We start from the raw sequence: 16426 nt of genomic DNA, 5'->3' as shown, positions 1-16426 counted from the left end.
GAAAAAGATCAGTGCTTTCTTCTGAGATTTTTGTCTTCTACAAATGACGAAAAAACAACCCCAAAACACACATATTTTTTTGGGGGGGAATAACTTAATTATTAACTATACACAGATGTTTGTACAATATGCCAGGCTCTAAATTGCTTCCAGATTAATCAATAATGAAACCCATTTTACGGATCCCATAGACAATTAATTCTCTCAAGTACAAAAATGTGTTATAACTGAACCCAATCGCGGAATTTATATAGGAAGATATTTCATGCGATTTAATTCAAAAGTTGGATGAAACATATGCATATTAAAAGATTTATATAATAAAAAGTTCCTATATACACGATATACAGTATAAACTTACCTTCAAATATAGAAGCAATCGGATAATATCAGTCATACGAAAATAAGGATCTTTTTATACTGTGAATGTATTTATTTTCATTGATTCCAATTTTTGTAGATAGAGGAAAACTTGCATTTTCGAGGATATTTAATTTTGTGGTTTCGACAAAATCTGATTACATTCTTATAAAGAATTTGTTTTGTTGGACATGGAATTTGTGGCACCCGGGTAAGAACGAAATCAACAAATATTGGAATCAAAGGAATAAAAATGAATCCTTAGTAATTACATGTAATAGCACTACTACAACTAAAACCACCTGATTTTAATCTTTATAGTAGTAATAGATTGGCATAATATGGCAAATTAAGATGGCCAAATTTATATTAGAAGATTTGATATGATTACCGATGGGACAACTCTCCACAAGAGACAATGACACAGAAATTAACAACTATAGGTCACCGGACAGCTTCAACAATAAGTAAAAGTTTATTTTCCTAGTAATAAGCTATCCAACATCAAACTTAGAACTATAATTAGATACAGAAAAATCCTTTTTTTAGAAAACGTTTTTTCAAATCTAAAAATAGAATAAATGCGTGAAAGGTAAACCTCCACTATACTATTTAAAGTGTTTGAAAGACACAGGTCTTCAAACACTTAAATAGTATATTGTAGGTTAGCCTTTAACGCATTTATTCTACTTTTAGATTTAAAAAACCGTTTATTGATATTTTAGAAGTCAATGCAATTTGAATGTTAGCTACTGTCAGATGAGGCAAACTGATTTAATGTGAGTTGATTTGTTTTTATATAATAATGATCTTTTAAGACCTGTGTCACTTTTGATGTGTTTATTTTTTGTAGATATTTAACAGAGTGTAAACAATGATAAAGATTTGATTTAAATGTTTTGAAAATGAATGTATTAAATCAATTTAAAGGTTTGAACAAACACTAGATGTGTAATAGATTGTTAGTTTGAAGATTGTGTATGCGCCTATTAGTGACTAACTAGTCAGAGAATCTGGCAATTGAGAAATACGGAACACAATGTGGAATGTGGGCTGCTAGACATACCAGCAGCAATAAATACGGGAATAACACCTGGACAAAATTTTCGTTACATCTACCCACAACGTTTTGTGGTTGTAACTAATAGATATTTCCAATTATGCCAAGGTGTTATTACTTCATTTTGTACTTGTACCTCATGAATGGTTTATATAATTACTCGCAGATGCCCCTAATTCTAAAAATTAAAACGATATAGGAAAAAAACATTCTTCCTTTTAATATGAGTGTTAAATTTGTAGTAATTTCAACACTTCACTTTTACAAAAGACATATTTATCAATAAAATCAAATCTTATATTTTCACTTTACAATATGAGTGACTTCTCCTATTTTTCTAAAGACCTTTATAATCACAGAAACATATAAATTTTTATTTTATCTTATATTTTTCGTGAGAAAAAAAATATTCCAAAAGCATTGCACGATCACATAAATATAAACGCCGAACAACTGACTACTTTAAACATTAAACTCGTCTACCAACAACGAATAACATGGTCAAAATAGCCTTACTAAATACAGGCACACACATGAGGGGTTACATTTTTAGTTTAACATTTACATTAAACAACCACGAACAGTATATCACATATTGTAAGACTAATAAATGGAAATAACACCTTTAAATTATTGATAACGTGTGTTTTTCTAGACTTACTGTCAATGGGAATGCTCCAACATTTGAAAACCAGGATGTATTAAACCACATCAAGTGAGGAGCTTAATAATTCTAGTGGCATAATAAGATAGCTAAATGTATCTAAGGTAGGTGAAAACAGTTTCTTTTTAATTTTGTAATCTATCAACACTATTTCGGGAAGGATGAGAGTCTATGGGCCTGACACAAATAAGTTTTAGAAATATGTTATTTTCAAGTTTTCTTTATTGTTTCTAAGTTTGCTTAATATTTAAGTTATCACTATGTGAACTGAAAACAATGGTATCAACGTAGAAAGGTTCGTACAAAAAGGTTTTATTTCGCACACTTACAAAAAAAACCAGATCCTTAACTATTGATCATTATTTGCACTCAATAATGAATATTGATTTATGATAATAAATGCACGGTTATACGTATTTAGAATATGACTCAATTCACTGTATTTGTCGTAAACAACAAAAGATTGAATTTTAAATCCTTTAAAATGTATTTTTTCGAAACAGGTAGTTGAGGAAATTCCATTATGTGATATATTCTATGTCTAGTTCAATAGATGTGTAATATTGTTTCTTCATATTGCTATATGTTATAATGTAAGTGACTTATGAATAGATTATTTTAAGCTGACATTCTTTTACACATTTTTCCTTTATCTTTATAATTATGTAAAGTATCATTTTAGCTTTCATTAGTTTACCTAATAACATTTAACAAAGCAAAAGTAGGACAGAGCTGAAACGGTAGAATCTATAGTAAACAATGATAATATTGATATATAGATACGAAGATATGGTATAATTGCTCATTTGTCAACTATCCTTCAGATGGTAAGTGACAGACAATGAAAATGTGAGCAACTATATATCAACATACGGCCTTAATCAATTAGCAAAGAATATACCAAATAGTAAGTTATAAAAGGTGACGACATGACAAAATTTGACATAAGGAAACCATCAAATTGACAATAGTACAAAAGCAATAAATGAAATATTTCATTATTCATTTTTGAACTTTGAATAACGAATAATGAATAATTGACGTACTGGTTTTTAAGTCAATATGTCAAATTTGTAGAACAAAATTTTTCAACTGTTACATAAGTTTATTGATTCGAATTAAATATGCAGTAATGACGTTTTAAAATATTACTCTTCTGTATGTTGATGTTTTCAATTATAAAACATTGATTTTAAAGCTGAATGTTTTTTCTAGTTTGACAGTATTTTGTAAAACGGTTCAGCAGTTATGATTATAAACATCCTGTTTTTAATCGTATTCAGTAAAGAAATTTTAACAGGTATGTAGATATTATCTAAAACTGTTTAATATGATACATATTGGAATTGAAAACTAGCTAATTAACATCATTACTGTTATCTAGTTAAGTGATAGCAAAACAGATATAATATTCACAGGGTACGTACGTAAAGTTTTCAATATGGTCTGATCTTGTCTTTCAGGTAGAGAACAGCAATAAAAGGGGTGTGCTCTAATTTGTATCTTTATCACATAGGGATATCAGTCTGGTTGAGCGAGATCTACACGTTTGTAGTGACACTGGGGTAGTGAAATCAAAACCCTCGTATTAGACAATGTCACGCTTATTGCGCTCATTGCACGATTAAAACCCTTGCTACAACTCTTTGAGGGGGCCGTTGATTGCCTTGTTCGTGGTTAAATGTCTGTCTTTTCAATTTACTAGTACATTTATATCTCCACAACCTTCCTCCCGGATAGTCTCTTTAACAGGATATATGTCGTCCCAAAATTATTTATCATTTAACGCCAAGCAACCAACTACCAATTAAGAATAATAATGAAAAATATCGTGAATAAATATCGCTCAAGTTTATAGATACATGCATATAAATTTATCAATTATGGACTTTCAACAAGGTCAAGGAAAAAAGTTATCGCCCATTTTGAATTAAAGTTTTCTACATTTAAATGATTCACTTGGAACTGTTGTTGTATTTTCAAATGGCCTTTAAATTATTTGATATTTATCATTTCAAATAATCGTGTTTTCCTAAAGTATGATGTTTCAGAAATATTACATTTTATAATTTTAATAATGCATATTACAGCTTATTTATGATAATAGGGGCCATGCAAATATCAATACAATAACACATTTATCATGTTAATGAAATCATTTTTTAATTCGAGTAACACACACTACAAACCAGTAACAGTCTTAAATGGCCTATATCCGTACTCGACTGTACTGATTTTACTCGACCAGTCTGAATTGGTCGGAAATTTACTTGATAATACTCGACTGTAGTCTGAACCATACTTAATAGTCTGAGTTTGTACCAACCATTTTCAAACGGGTCTTAACCATGCTCGACCTAGTCTGAATCATGTTTGACCTAGACTGAACCATTTCCGACCTAGTCTGAACCATACTCGACAAAGTCTTAACAAACCTAGACCTATTTTTTGTATCCATACATGTACAATAGTTGTCGTTTGTTTATGTAATTTATACGTGTTTCTCGTTTCTCGTTTTTTTCTATATAGATTAGACCGTTGGTTTTCCCGTATAATTGGTTTTACACGTCTAGTAATTTTGAGGCCCTTTTTAGCTTGTTGTTCGGTGTGAGACAAGGCTCCGTGTTGAAGGCCGTACATTGACCTATTATTGTTTACTTTTATAAATTGTTATTTGGATGGAGAGTTGTCTCATTGGCACTCATACCACATCTTCCTATATCTATTTTTTTTATATTTTCAATGCTCTTCAACTTCGTACTTTATTTGGCATTTTTAACTTTTTTGGATTCGAGCGTCACTGATGAGTCTTTTGTAGACGAAACGCGCGTCTGGCGTATAAACTATATTTAGTCCTGGTATATATGATGAGTTTAATTATTATCAATTTAGGAACTGAAAATTTGAACAACAATTTCAAATTATAAATGTTCTCATTATAGTATTAAACCAAAATTTCACAATAAACATAATATTACACCATATTTATCAACAGTTACGCATCTATACATGCAAAACCTTTAAGATAAAATGAAAACAAACTGATCAATTTATCTCAAAACTGAATTGTGACTAATATGTTGGATGTTATTCAAATATTTTGAATCTGTTAGATATATGTTATGGTTACTGGACAATTTTAATCATTTCAACTTAAGTCTAGTATAGATGTAAAGTGTCAGTTGAGTAAAGTAAATAAACAGAAATTAATTTTAACAGTTGAAAAAGTAGAGGTTATTTGGTCTAGTGTTGTTCAGACAGGTCGTGTATTGTTCAGACTTTTGGTCGAGTATGGTAAGACTGAAAAAAAAGGTCGAGTACAGGTCGAGAACGGGTTAAGACTGTTTCAGACTGATTGAGTACAGGTCGAGAACGGCTTAAGACTGTTTTAGACAGGTTGAGTAATACTTCAGGCTATTTTCAATGTCAAAGATAAGGGTCAAGTACAAATCAGTATAGTCGAGTACGGTTAAGACTGGGTCGAATAATATCAAGTAAATTTCCGACCAATTCAGACTGGTCGAGTAAAATCAGTACAGTCGAGTACGGAAATAGGCCATTTTAGACTGTTACTGGTTTGTAGTGTGTGTTACTCCAATTAAAAAATAATTTCATTAACATGATAAATGTGTTATTGTATTGATATTTGCATGGCCCCTATTATCATGAATAAGCTGTAATATGCATTATTAAAATTATAAAATGTAATATTTCTGAAACATCATACTTTAAGAAGACACGATTATTTGAAATGATAAATATCAAATAATTCAAAGGCAAGTTAAAAATGCAACAACAGTTCCAAATGAATCATTTAAAAGTAGCAAACTTTAATTCAAAAAGGACGATAACTTTTTTCTGAGTGGAATCTATGGTATTGTAATTGTAAGCTACGTGGGTTCTAATGGATTAATATAAAAAAAATATATATCATATGTAAATTTGGTACGATTGTCTATGAGTCAACTATCTAAAACAGTTTAAATGATGTAGATGTAAGCAATTATTTGCCGACTATAAACAACAGTTTAATGCAATATGAACTATCTTCGAACGTACCAGCTTGATATTATTAGAGTATTAGAGAAAATAACAGTAATAGAATGTTTTTAACGATACTGTAGTATGTGTTTAGACGAAACGAGAGTCCTACTCAAATATCATAAGTCAGGGAAGACAAGGAAATATTAAACATACGATATAATAGTACACACGTTCATACTACATGTAGTACAAAAACACAAATGTTGTAGTTCGTGTCTCGTATATATTTTATCAACCAAGTGACACAATGCAACCGTTCACCAATTGGAACTTTGCTATAATGATGCAATATATCCTGCAAAAGGAATCTATCTAAGTTCAAATTTCACAAATATATTAAACAGATAAAGCATGGTAACAAAAAAAAACTATATGGACCTCTTTAACTTAAATCGGCGCGAGACTAAGTGCGTCGAAACAATTATAAATGAACTATATGTTACTAAAATTTGTATAAAGCTTTCAATAGTTACATTTGAACGAGTTCACGTTTTCATCAAGTCAAAAAAGGTTTGTCGAAAAATCATTGTGCATATATAATTACGTATTGAACAACAAAAATCGTGACATTTTTCTTTGCGATTATTTCAGACATTGAAGAGTTGTTCAATTTAAAATGACCGTTTCATTCATAAAATCAGTTATTAGTGATTAATTTAAACAAAATACTGATGTGAGATGCAAGCTACATTGATATTACTATAAAACGTTATAAATACAACTAGTTCCTGTTTTGCATTGTTTTATATTATTCATTTTTGTGCACTTTAAAGCTTGCTGTTAAGTTTGAGCGAATGCTCCGTAATGAAAACCGTACTTTGACTTATAATTGAAAATTCTTTACACATGTTGACTTAGATGAAGAGTTTTCTCATGACATACCAAACAAATGTACAACATCTTTTTATTTACATAGATGAAAAATATGACTTAAACATAAAATTTAATACTTAACGAATAAAAGTGAACGTTACTGAACAAGACAGCATTTTCATATTTATTGTTAGAGTTTTCAGATTTACATGTAAGCAAGCAGCAATCAATTGATATTTATCCGATTATTTTGCTTGATTGCCTCAATTATTATAACAAATATATTTTGCAATTTTCAAAATGTAAGTGAAAATCAGGAATACCAATGACATCTTACAAATCTTCTTGTTTAGTATAACCTTTGGAATATATGAATGAGTATCAAATATACGGAATTTAAATGTGTCTATAACTATATATATATATATATATCAAATCTTTTGATTGTCTACATGTTATCTTTAGTGCCAGGGTTACCATGTGATACAAGTGAGTTTCAGTGTAACAATGGAAAATGTATTGTAAATGCATTAACATGTAACAACGATAATGATTGTGGCGACCTTTCAGACGAATCAAATTGTAAGTAAAGTCAAAATGTATAATACCATGACAGAACTGGTCACTTATTCAGAACGGCTGAAATACATCATGAGATAAATTTGTAATAATCTTTAATCCTGAAATTAAAAAAAAAATATCACTTTCATTTTTTAAATACTACAAAGGTTTTTCGGTCATATCTAATCAATTGTTAATGACAATTAAACTTTACACTGAAACTGTCAATTCGATATTTTCAAGGTGATTGACGTTTACTACCAAAAGTAGCCGTCACGTCCCGTTAACGCAGGGGTAAACGTAGGAAATTAACACCCGGTTACAATTTAAGTGTACTGAAATTTTGGCGTTAACGAATCCAACTGTTTTTTATTACTTTTATGAAGGTACATTAGTTGAGCCTCCTTGTCCAGAAAATGGATTTAAATGTTCCTCCGGACACTGTGCAAACACCGAAGCAGATTGCCCTCAGAATTCGTCATCATTAGAAGTATCTACCGATTTCGCCATATCAGCGTCAATGTATTCAGAATCGACAACATCAGAAATACCTACCAAATCCATAATGCCAACTCTGGTTAGCAAATTGACGGCGTCAGTATTATTTTCCACATCCACAGCAGCAGAAGCAGTATTTATTGATTCGTCTTTTTCACAATCTGTCTTCGAAACAGATTATTTATCATCTACAGATGAAACAGCTTCATTATCAAATATACCGTCAGTTGTATCACTTTCTACAGCACAAACTGTTTCAAATTTACTCACTGAAATAACAATTTTAAATTCAATCCTAATTGAACCAACATCATCATATATCTCTAGTAAATCTACATTGTCAATTGAACCAACTACATCAATAGTTTTGACTGAACAAACTAATTCAGCATTGTTTTCGATGGAAACCACACAAACAATAATACCACTTTATATAGACTCAACAGTTCAATTGTCGTCGAATGAACAAATGGTTCAATTCTCATCAACTGAACCAACTGGTCAATTATCAACTTCTGAATTAAGTACTCAATTATTATCAACTGAATCACTGTTTCTTTTAACATCGGCTGAATCAACGTTTCATTTAACATCGGCAGAATCAACGGTTCAGATATCTTCAATAGAATTAACAGTTCAGATATCATCAACTGAATCAACATTTCGGTTACCATCGACTGAATTTACAGTTCAGTTATCATCAACTGAATCAACAGTTTCATTATCATCGACTGAATCAACAATTCAGTTATCATCAACTGAATCAACAATGGTATATTCAGTGTCAATTGAACAAACAATGCCATCACTTTCTGAAGAATCATCAGTTTTCTCATCGTCGCTGGAATCAACAATTCCATTATTATCGACTGAGACAGCAGTGCTATCTGTAATGCCAATTAAAGAAATAACATCATCACTTTCGTTAGAATCATCAGTTCTCTTTTCACAAACTGAATCAACATTATTGTTCACACCAGTTCTAACAACAACACCAATTGATGGTACACAACCAGATGATACAAACGATCTAGGTATAAAGTCTTATTTTAGTATAAATAATGTGTGGTATGCTTGTCAATGAGACAACTATCGGGTAGAGATTAGCTGTTGCATGTAATTTTATCGCAGATTTGAAGAGCATATATCATAAAGAACGTATTTTCTAAATTTGTATACAGCAATGAACTGCATTACCTTAACAATAAGACGATATGTAGAACTGCAAATCCACAAGGAAAAATGTCTGTTCTAGTCTTCAGGTGAGGTATTTATAATTGTTAATCTATAATTGAGCTCATGTTGGAAAATATGCGGTCCTGGAAAGTTCAACCGGAAAAACACATTTATCGCACAAAATATGTTTTTTTAGGCATACCAAATAAAATCACCATACAATCATTGAGCTGATACTGTTGCTTATGACATGCAATTGGATCATGAAAAATTCGTCCTATCAATATAAAATCAAATAAAAATGAACATTTATTTACAAGTTGAAATGTTTTATTATTGTATTGCATTTCAACACTACCAAGTATTAACCCACGTTTTTGGTACAATTATACCCTCTTGCGTATCAGTTCTGTTAGGAACGACTTAAAACTTGTAATGTATACTTTCTATTAATTCAGAATTGTCCATTAGTATACAATAACTATAAAGATACTAATTCTATGAACTCAGTACTGATTTGACATCTTCATTTGCTTACTTGATTGACAATCTAGGATATTCTATTCCACTATTTTAGATTACCTTAGCTGTGTTTGGTAAACATTTTAGGAATGTTTGGTCCTCAATGATCTTCAACTTCGTACTTTATTTGGCCTTTTTAACATCTTTTGATTCAAGCGTCACTGATGAGTCTTTTGTAGAAGAAACGCGCGTCTGGTGTTAATATAAAATTTCAATCCTGGTATCAATGATGAGTTTATTTATTTACAATATAAGATTGCTGAAAATTCATCATTTGCTGGAAACTAGTATGTTTGAATAACTCTCTAATTATATTTTATGTGAATCTATAAGTCTATATTGTTGAAAAAGATATAAGGGCCTACACATGCTACACAAAGCGACACGTTTTTCACCTTTATTTCGAGTCAATCAAATTTTATTGAAGTGTTGTTATCATTTGCAAAAAAAATCTTTCTTGTAATAAACATTATTGATATTTTACAGAGTTTTCTTCTCTTTCTGTTGTCATTGCTATAGCTATAGTGTGTGCCATATTAATTGTATTGGTTGCTACAGTGTTAATAAGGAGTGTACAGTCCAAGTAAGAATCTCGTAAATGTTCTGATAAGAATATTATGTATTGCAGTTTAACACGTTTAAGCTGATAAACACATTTGTTGTTTCTTTTTTAAACACTTCTGTACTTTTTATTTATCATATCTAAAAGAAGAAAGCAAACACATTTAAAATATTACGTGAGCCATTTTCCTCTACTAAGTCGTAATAAACTACTTTTTAGAATTTCTTACGTTTCTTAAGTTTCAGATAACGTTATTAGATATAGGAAGATGTCTCGAGATTTATTTGTTTTTCCTGGATTCATTATTTTATGATATCTTCTATCTATTTGAACGAAACATCAACATAATTTTCAAAAGAAGTATTAACTGTGTATTATATCTTATATATAGCTAGTTGATGTTGAAAAGTTATTTAATATTTGCTCCCTGTATTAAGTGACATCATTCTATATGAATTATAGATACAACCACAGGGATAAATCGTCGATGGGCTTCCAATATGTTGTAAATTACATTTTTTTCAAGACAAAAAATCTCACAAACAAGCTATGAAAATTTTAACAACATGCATGCTTCCAAAATGTCGTATGTGAACTTGAACATTTTTGTAGATAGCAGTCAAATAAAAACTTTGACATTTCTGGATTATCCGAGAACTTTAATAATTTTCACAGAAATAAAGAAATGTACAATTATTTTATTCCCAAAGCCATTATACAACGATTTTCAAATTTTCATTCAACTTTTTGGAAGCAAACTTTCCAATCAACTGACATTGGCAATTTTGTAATATGTCTTATTTAAAACATTTGATTGTTCTAACTGTATGCAAGAGATAAGAAAAGTTCACTTGGAACTCAACACATCTATCTCATCGACCATGGGATAAAGGATACAACATATGTAGTTAAGTCAGTCTCATATCTTGACTTACATCTATACTTGGCAATGACGGTCGGTTGAAAACAAAACAATCACGACAAAAGAGATGATTTCAGCTTCCCAACTAAGTACTTCCCATTTCTATGTAGCAACACTCCAACAGCGCCTGCATACGGAGTATATGTATCCAAATTGATAAGATATTCCCGGGCTTGAATTTCATATCATAATTTCCTTGATAGAGGGGTGCTGCTCACAAGGAAGCTATTACGCCAAGAGTTCAAAATGGTGCAGTTGAAATCAACCCTTCGTAAATTTTACGGACGCTATCTCGAGTTTGTTGACCGTTATGGAATATCCGGTTCACATATCAAATGAAACCTACAAAATTAGACTAATTACCGGATTTGTACTAACATTTAGCCACAAGATGGGTGCAATATTGGAGCACAATCTGCTTACCCTTCCGTAGCACCTGAATTCACCCCCAGTTTTTGGTTTGGTTCGTTTTGCTTAGTCTTTATTTTTCTATGGTGTGTTCTGTTTACTATTGTTTTTTATCTGTTTTTCTTTTTCCTTTTTGTCATTCAGTTTATTTTCTTATTATGAGTTTGAATGTCCCTCTGGTATGTTTCGCAACTATTTGTGAGAGGGCACTTGAAACGCATTATTTTTTTCTTACCAAACCTTTTCATTCCTAGTAAACCTTATATGAAAATATACATGGCAGTTCTCTGTTACTGGCAAAGAAAAACGTTACCGTGGACATGACTTCGGTTAAAAAACCAACTGAACATGAAATCAATCTGAAAGACCTTGTGTTAAAGCACATGCACACAACAGCAGATGTTTTGAAAAGTCCCGTGTATCTAGATTAATTTTGTTTTTTAACAGTTCTAATACTGTATAAAATCGAAAAATCGGAATTAAACGCAAAAGAAAATTATAAAACATTAATATATAACAAATGGTATCCAATACTGCATATAGTGCATACATATCTATTTCCTGTGTGTCATCAGAATAATGGATTGGTTGAGATGTTTAACATTACATGTCTTAGTCACGAAGTGCACGTTTACAAAATAAAAGAAATAAAAGGGAAAAAATACCGTTCAGGCTAAACATGAATTAATTTTTATTTCACAAAGCATATTTCGTTAGATAGCGTGGTTGCAGACTTTTATTCTTGTTGAAAATAGACGCTTTTGTAATGAACGCAGTTTATTCATTTTAATAGTTTCATCTATAAGCATCGTAGTCAAATAAAAAATGAAAACGGGACTTTATAAACTTCTACGTCCAAAGTGCTTTCCTGTATTTACTTTCGTTAAGAGCGATCAAAGCCAAATATCTAAGGCCTTTTACACTGCTTACCACTGACACAATTGAAGAGCTAATGTACCAAACTTTGGCATAAAAATAATAGCCATATATCTTGAATATGACGTACTTTTAGATATGAAGCATTGTCAATGATTGAAAACAGTTGTAATTTTGTATGTTGTATTTCAGGAACACTAACTCAAGATTGAAAAGAAAATCATGGTCCCATAACGGTGATTTTAAAAACAAGGTTACCACTACGAAGACACATAAAAATACAGATTTCTTTCGAATGGCTACAGCTTACAAGGCAAAAAGTAAGTGTGATTTAAAAAGACATAGAATTACGATAGACATAATCAAATTATAACTAGATATCAAAGGTATCAGGCTGGTAAATTGGTACGACAGATGCACATTTCGTCTACATAAGACTCATCAGTGACGTTCAGATTAAAATAGTCAAACAAGAATAACATTGAAGAGCATTGAGGCCAAATATTACAAATATTTATGCCTGGGTTAAGAAAATTCTTAGAATTTCGAATAGCCATATTTTTGTAAACAGTTAATTTACAAAATGACTATATAATTGATTCATTTCAACACCGAAGTGCTGACTACTTGGCTGGAAAAACCCTAGGGGACGAAACGTCCACCAGCACTGGCATCGATCCAGTGGTGTAAATAGTTTTCAAATGTATAATCGTCAGATAAATTTGGGCTCAAAATGGTCTTAATATATTTCACTTTCACCAAAAGAACCATTTCTGCCAATTTGTTGGTTAGTTTAAGTAAACAATGACATCAAATGCACTATTTTTATTTCCGAGTAGGCCTACTTTCACATACGTTCTAAATTTGAGGGAGTTATTGGTGGTTTGACACCTATAAGCTTGCAAGGTAACATTTTGCACAAAAATATGTAATCCTACCTAGACACATAATTTTGATCAATACCAACTCATACTCGTTCTTACTCCAATTCTTCATCATTAATACAGAAACTGGAAGAACATACTTGAATGTCTATAGTTAAATTTGTCGCCAGATCCAGGTGAACACAAATGCAACACACGACTTAAGAAAACTGCTAGTGCGTTATAGATAACAGTACATATTTTGAGTACTATACCTGTAAACCATAATTAATTATCTTATCAATAAAATGGTAACAAATTGATGTATACATATTTTAAAATGACATTTTTTAATAAAAATCCATCTACATGTTGACAATTGTATTTTCAAGTAAATTATGCCGGTGATCCATGCCAAGGCTATACACCAACTGACGAGTATTGGTATTAAGGTGACTAGGACAATATTAAACGATTGGCAACGAGAGCAGATAGCCGAATCTACTAATAATTCATTATCGTTTTCAAAGTAGATTGTTAATGATGCACAACAAAAGACAACACAAAACCCATGATTTACCAATCGGAAGTGTTTTCTGATTTCTCAATGTAGATCCATCAAGGAATATATAACTCACTGTATAAAGGAATGAATAGTGTAATGACAAAAACATGATGTATAATGCATGTTATATAAGGGTGTTTAATCTTACAGACAATGTATCAAAACCTCAACGTGCAAGACTATGTAAAGCATATCTTAGATTGAAAACATATATATATTGTTCTCATCTTTAAAATGAAAACATCATTGACGAAAATGCCTTATAGTTTATTTAAAATGCTTTATGATGACTGATGTATCTCGGTTGCAAAATTACTACTACTGTTTTGTTACGTCTGCAGTTAACTTTTACAAATGGTGTGTTCCAGATTCTTTTGTAATCAATTCTACCCCCATCTGTTTTGATTTGCCTGAACTTTAATTATTTAGATTGATTTCTGAAATTTGAAATGGATTTGTAAACTGTCTCTGTCAATAGAAATGTAAGGGAGCATGTTCTATCCCAAAATATTAGAATACAAACAATGCGGCTTATTTCAGCAAATTGAGATGTATATCATTATACTGTGATGAATAGCTGTGAGTTGTTAATCAGTCTTAAGTATGTATATCCTAGCATAGTACCCTCCTTCCATCAAGATTCAAGCACAGGCATCTTTTTAAAATGGCTAGAGTTACGGTTTATATATATTTGTAAATTGCAAATCATGATGTTGAAATTTAAACACGTATGTGAACTTACAGCAGATTTGTCTAAAATATTCATACTTACTAAATTATGTGAACAACGCAAATATGATATGTTTAACATTGTTTAAAGTATTAAGAAGCATAATTGCGTGTATCTAATTTCAAAATTAAGGATTAAGATCGGGATATAAAATTACGAGGCTACATTCAGTTCGAATAGATATGTTTGTTTAATTTATAGAGTGTTAAACAATCAGCACGTAAAGTACCAGACGAGTGTAACTCTTTTATGGGTCAACAGAATATACGTCAGATGTCAAAATGCATTCTCCTTTCAAACGTACATGTACATATACCCTATAATTCATCAAACATTACCAGTTACCTTCGTGATAATCTTTTTTGCCAAAGTTAAACCTCGATATAATCAAATTGTTAACAAATAAACGAAACACAAACAAGAACTAGTCTACTTTTGTACAACTGATCTAGTATATATAATTGTCTGAGCAAATAATAAACCTTAATTGTATAGCATCAATGATTTCTCATAATAGTGCGTAATAAACATGATAAACGTTTGTCCAATTTATTAGGCATTGCATTTGATACGTCAGTCGATAATCGACCGGTTTCTGTTAATAAGCTCCAATCAAAATTTTAACAGATCATAACGATAAATTTTGACAAATAGTGAAATACGTTTAATGCTAATCTACTTTGGGTAGAAAATAATTATTTTGTCGAATATTCAAATTAGGTAAAAACAATTATGAATATTAGATTGAAATGGATAAACACAAAAGAAATGTAACACGGCAACAATGTTAAAACTGAATTTATTTTTTTCAGTGATCAATTTGTTTATATTTCTTGTGTACTACTTTTTGCACAATATTTTTTTTTATCAAAGCAGCATCCTCATAATTTTAGTAAAAAAAAGTTCGATGAATCTTTAAAATTAACGTCATCTATTATGTATGAAAAAAGCATAATACGCATTTTGGTACTGTAAGTTTTTAAAACATAAACTTATCTGGTCATATTTAATGTATAAGGCAGAAATATACAATAAACAAATGACAAAAACAAGCAACAAAGAACACTCGTCTAGGGCAAAATATACAGGCATGCATTGGTGCAGATCTAGTGTATACCAGATCAAAGCATACATCTTTGACAAAATACTTTGAAAACACAATGGGTTCATATTCGAATTTTGTCCTCAATTGAACGATAAACCAGATATAATCAATAAATCATACTTTTCTATCACAGTTGTATATTATTTAAATACTTGTCTGTTATTTTAAAAACGTTGTGTAGGTGTTTCACCGAAAAAGAAATAAACATCAGTTACATGCATAAAAAAAATAACATCTTGTCAACAATTGCTACATCAAATATGCAAGATCTAGTTTAGATAAAAAAAACAAACATGGTAGTTAATGATGTTAAATATGCTCTTCTATACTCTAATGTTTTACTGATCACATAACCTGTTAAGGTATAATGACAATGTAATTGTATGTTACCCAAGTTTGTCCTCATAAAGGATGGTCAAAATGATAATGCATTAAGTCATGTAACCGTATAATGTTTTGAATAGATTTAGTAAACGTTTACTTGCCATACATTTTAAACTTATCAAGTGTAAAGAAGTTATTTAAGAAAGTTAAAGATCAGTTTTCAGATTGACATTTAAATAAGATGGACTACTACGCATTTAAAGGTTTATAGAACAGGTTTGTGTTGTTATTTTTATTTATTGTTAGTTTATATTTGCACACAATATTATTACACACATATTACAAAATAACATGAATCAAAATTTTTAGTTGA

At 30.6% G+C, this 16426-nt stretch overlaps 1 protein-coding gene across 4 annotated transcripts; it reads left to right on the top strand.

The window, feature by feature from the left end:
* The first annotated feature begins 1020 nt into the window (after window positions 1-1020).
* Window positions 1021-15231, top strand: LOC139528162 (uncharacterized). 4 transcript variants are annotated; one of them, XM_071324020.1, is made up of 9 exons: window positions 1021-1139; window positions 2076-2188; window positions 2767-2911; window positions 3300-3384; window positions 7407-7523; window positions 7889-9034; window positions 10185-10281; window positions 12659-12786; window positions 13722-15231. In XM_071324020.1, exons 4-9 carry the CDS (start codon window positions 3333-3335, stop codon window positions 13778-13780), a joined length of 1599 nt encoding a protein of 532 aa, XP_071180121.1. In that variant the 5' UTR covers window positions 1021-1139; window positions 2076-2188; window positions 2767-2911; window positions 3300-3332; the 3' UTR covers window positions 13781-15231. The 4 variants fall into 4 exon arrangements, with proteins under 4 accessions (XP_071180121.1, XP_071180120.1, XP_071180123.1 ...); XM_071324019.1 differs by lacking the exon at window positions 2767-2911; XM_071324021.1 differs by lacking the exons at window positions 1021-1139; window positions 2076-2188; window positions 2767-2911 and adding an exon at window positions 2402-2677.
* Window positions 15232-16426: the final 1195 nt, after the last annotated feature.

The sequence above is a fragment of the Mytilus edulis genome, chromosome 6 (genome assembly GCF_963676685.1).
Source record: "Mytilus edulis chromosome 6, xbMytEdul2.2, whole genome shotgun sequence".
NCBI classification, from domain to species: Eukaryota; Metazoa; Mollusca; class Bivalvia; order Mytilida; family Mytilidae; genus Mytilus; species Mytilus edulis.
Note: the sequence above shows the minus strand (reverse complement) of the source record. Positions and strands in the feature narration are given on the sequence as shown.

What these genes read in the sequence shown, in the direction of transcription:
- LOC139528162 (XM_071324019.1), top strand. Translation starts at nt 3,333, where the DNA reads ATGATTATAAACATCCTGTTTTTAATCGTATTCAGTAAAGAAATTTTA. An exon ending in CCTTTCAGACGAATCAAATT is followed by an intron (nt 7,524 to 7,888) that starts GTAAGTAAAGTC and finishes ACTTTTATGAAG; the next exon opens with GTACATTAGTTGAGCCTCCT. An exon ending in AGATGATACAAACGATCTAG is followed by an intron (nt 9,035 to 10,184) that starts GTATAAAGTCTT and finishes GATATTTTACAG; the next exon opens with AGTTTTCTTCTCTTTCTGTT.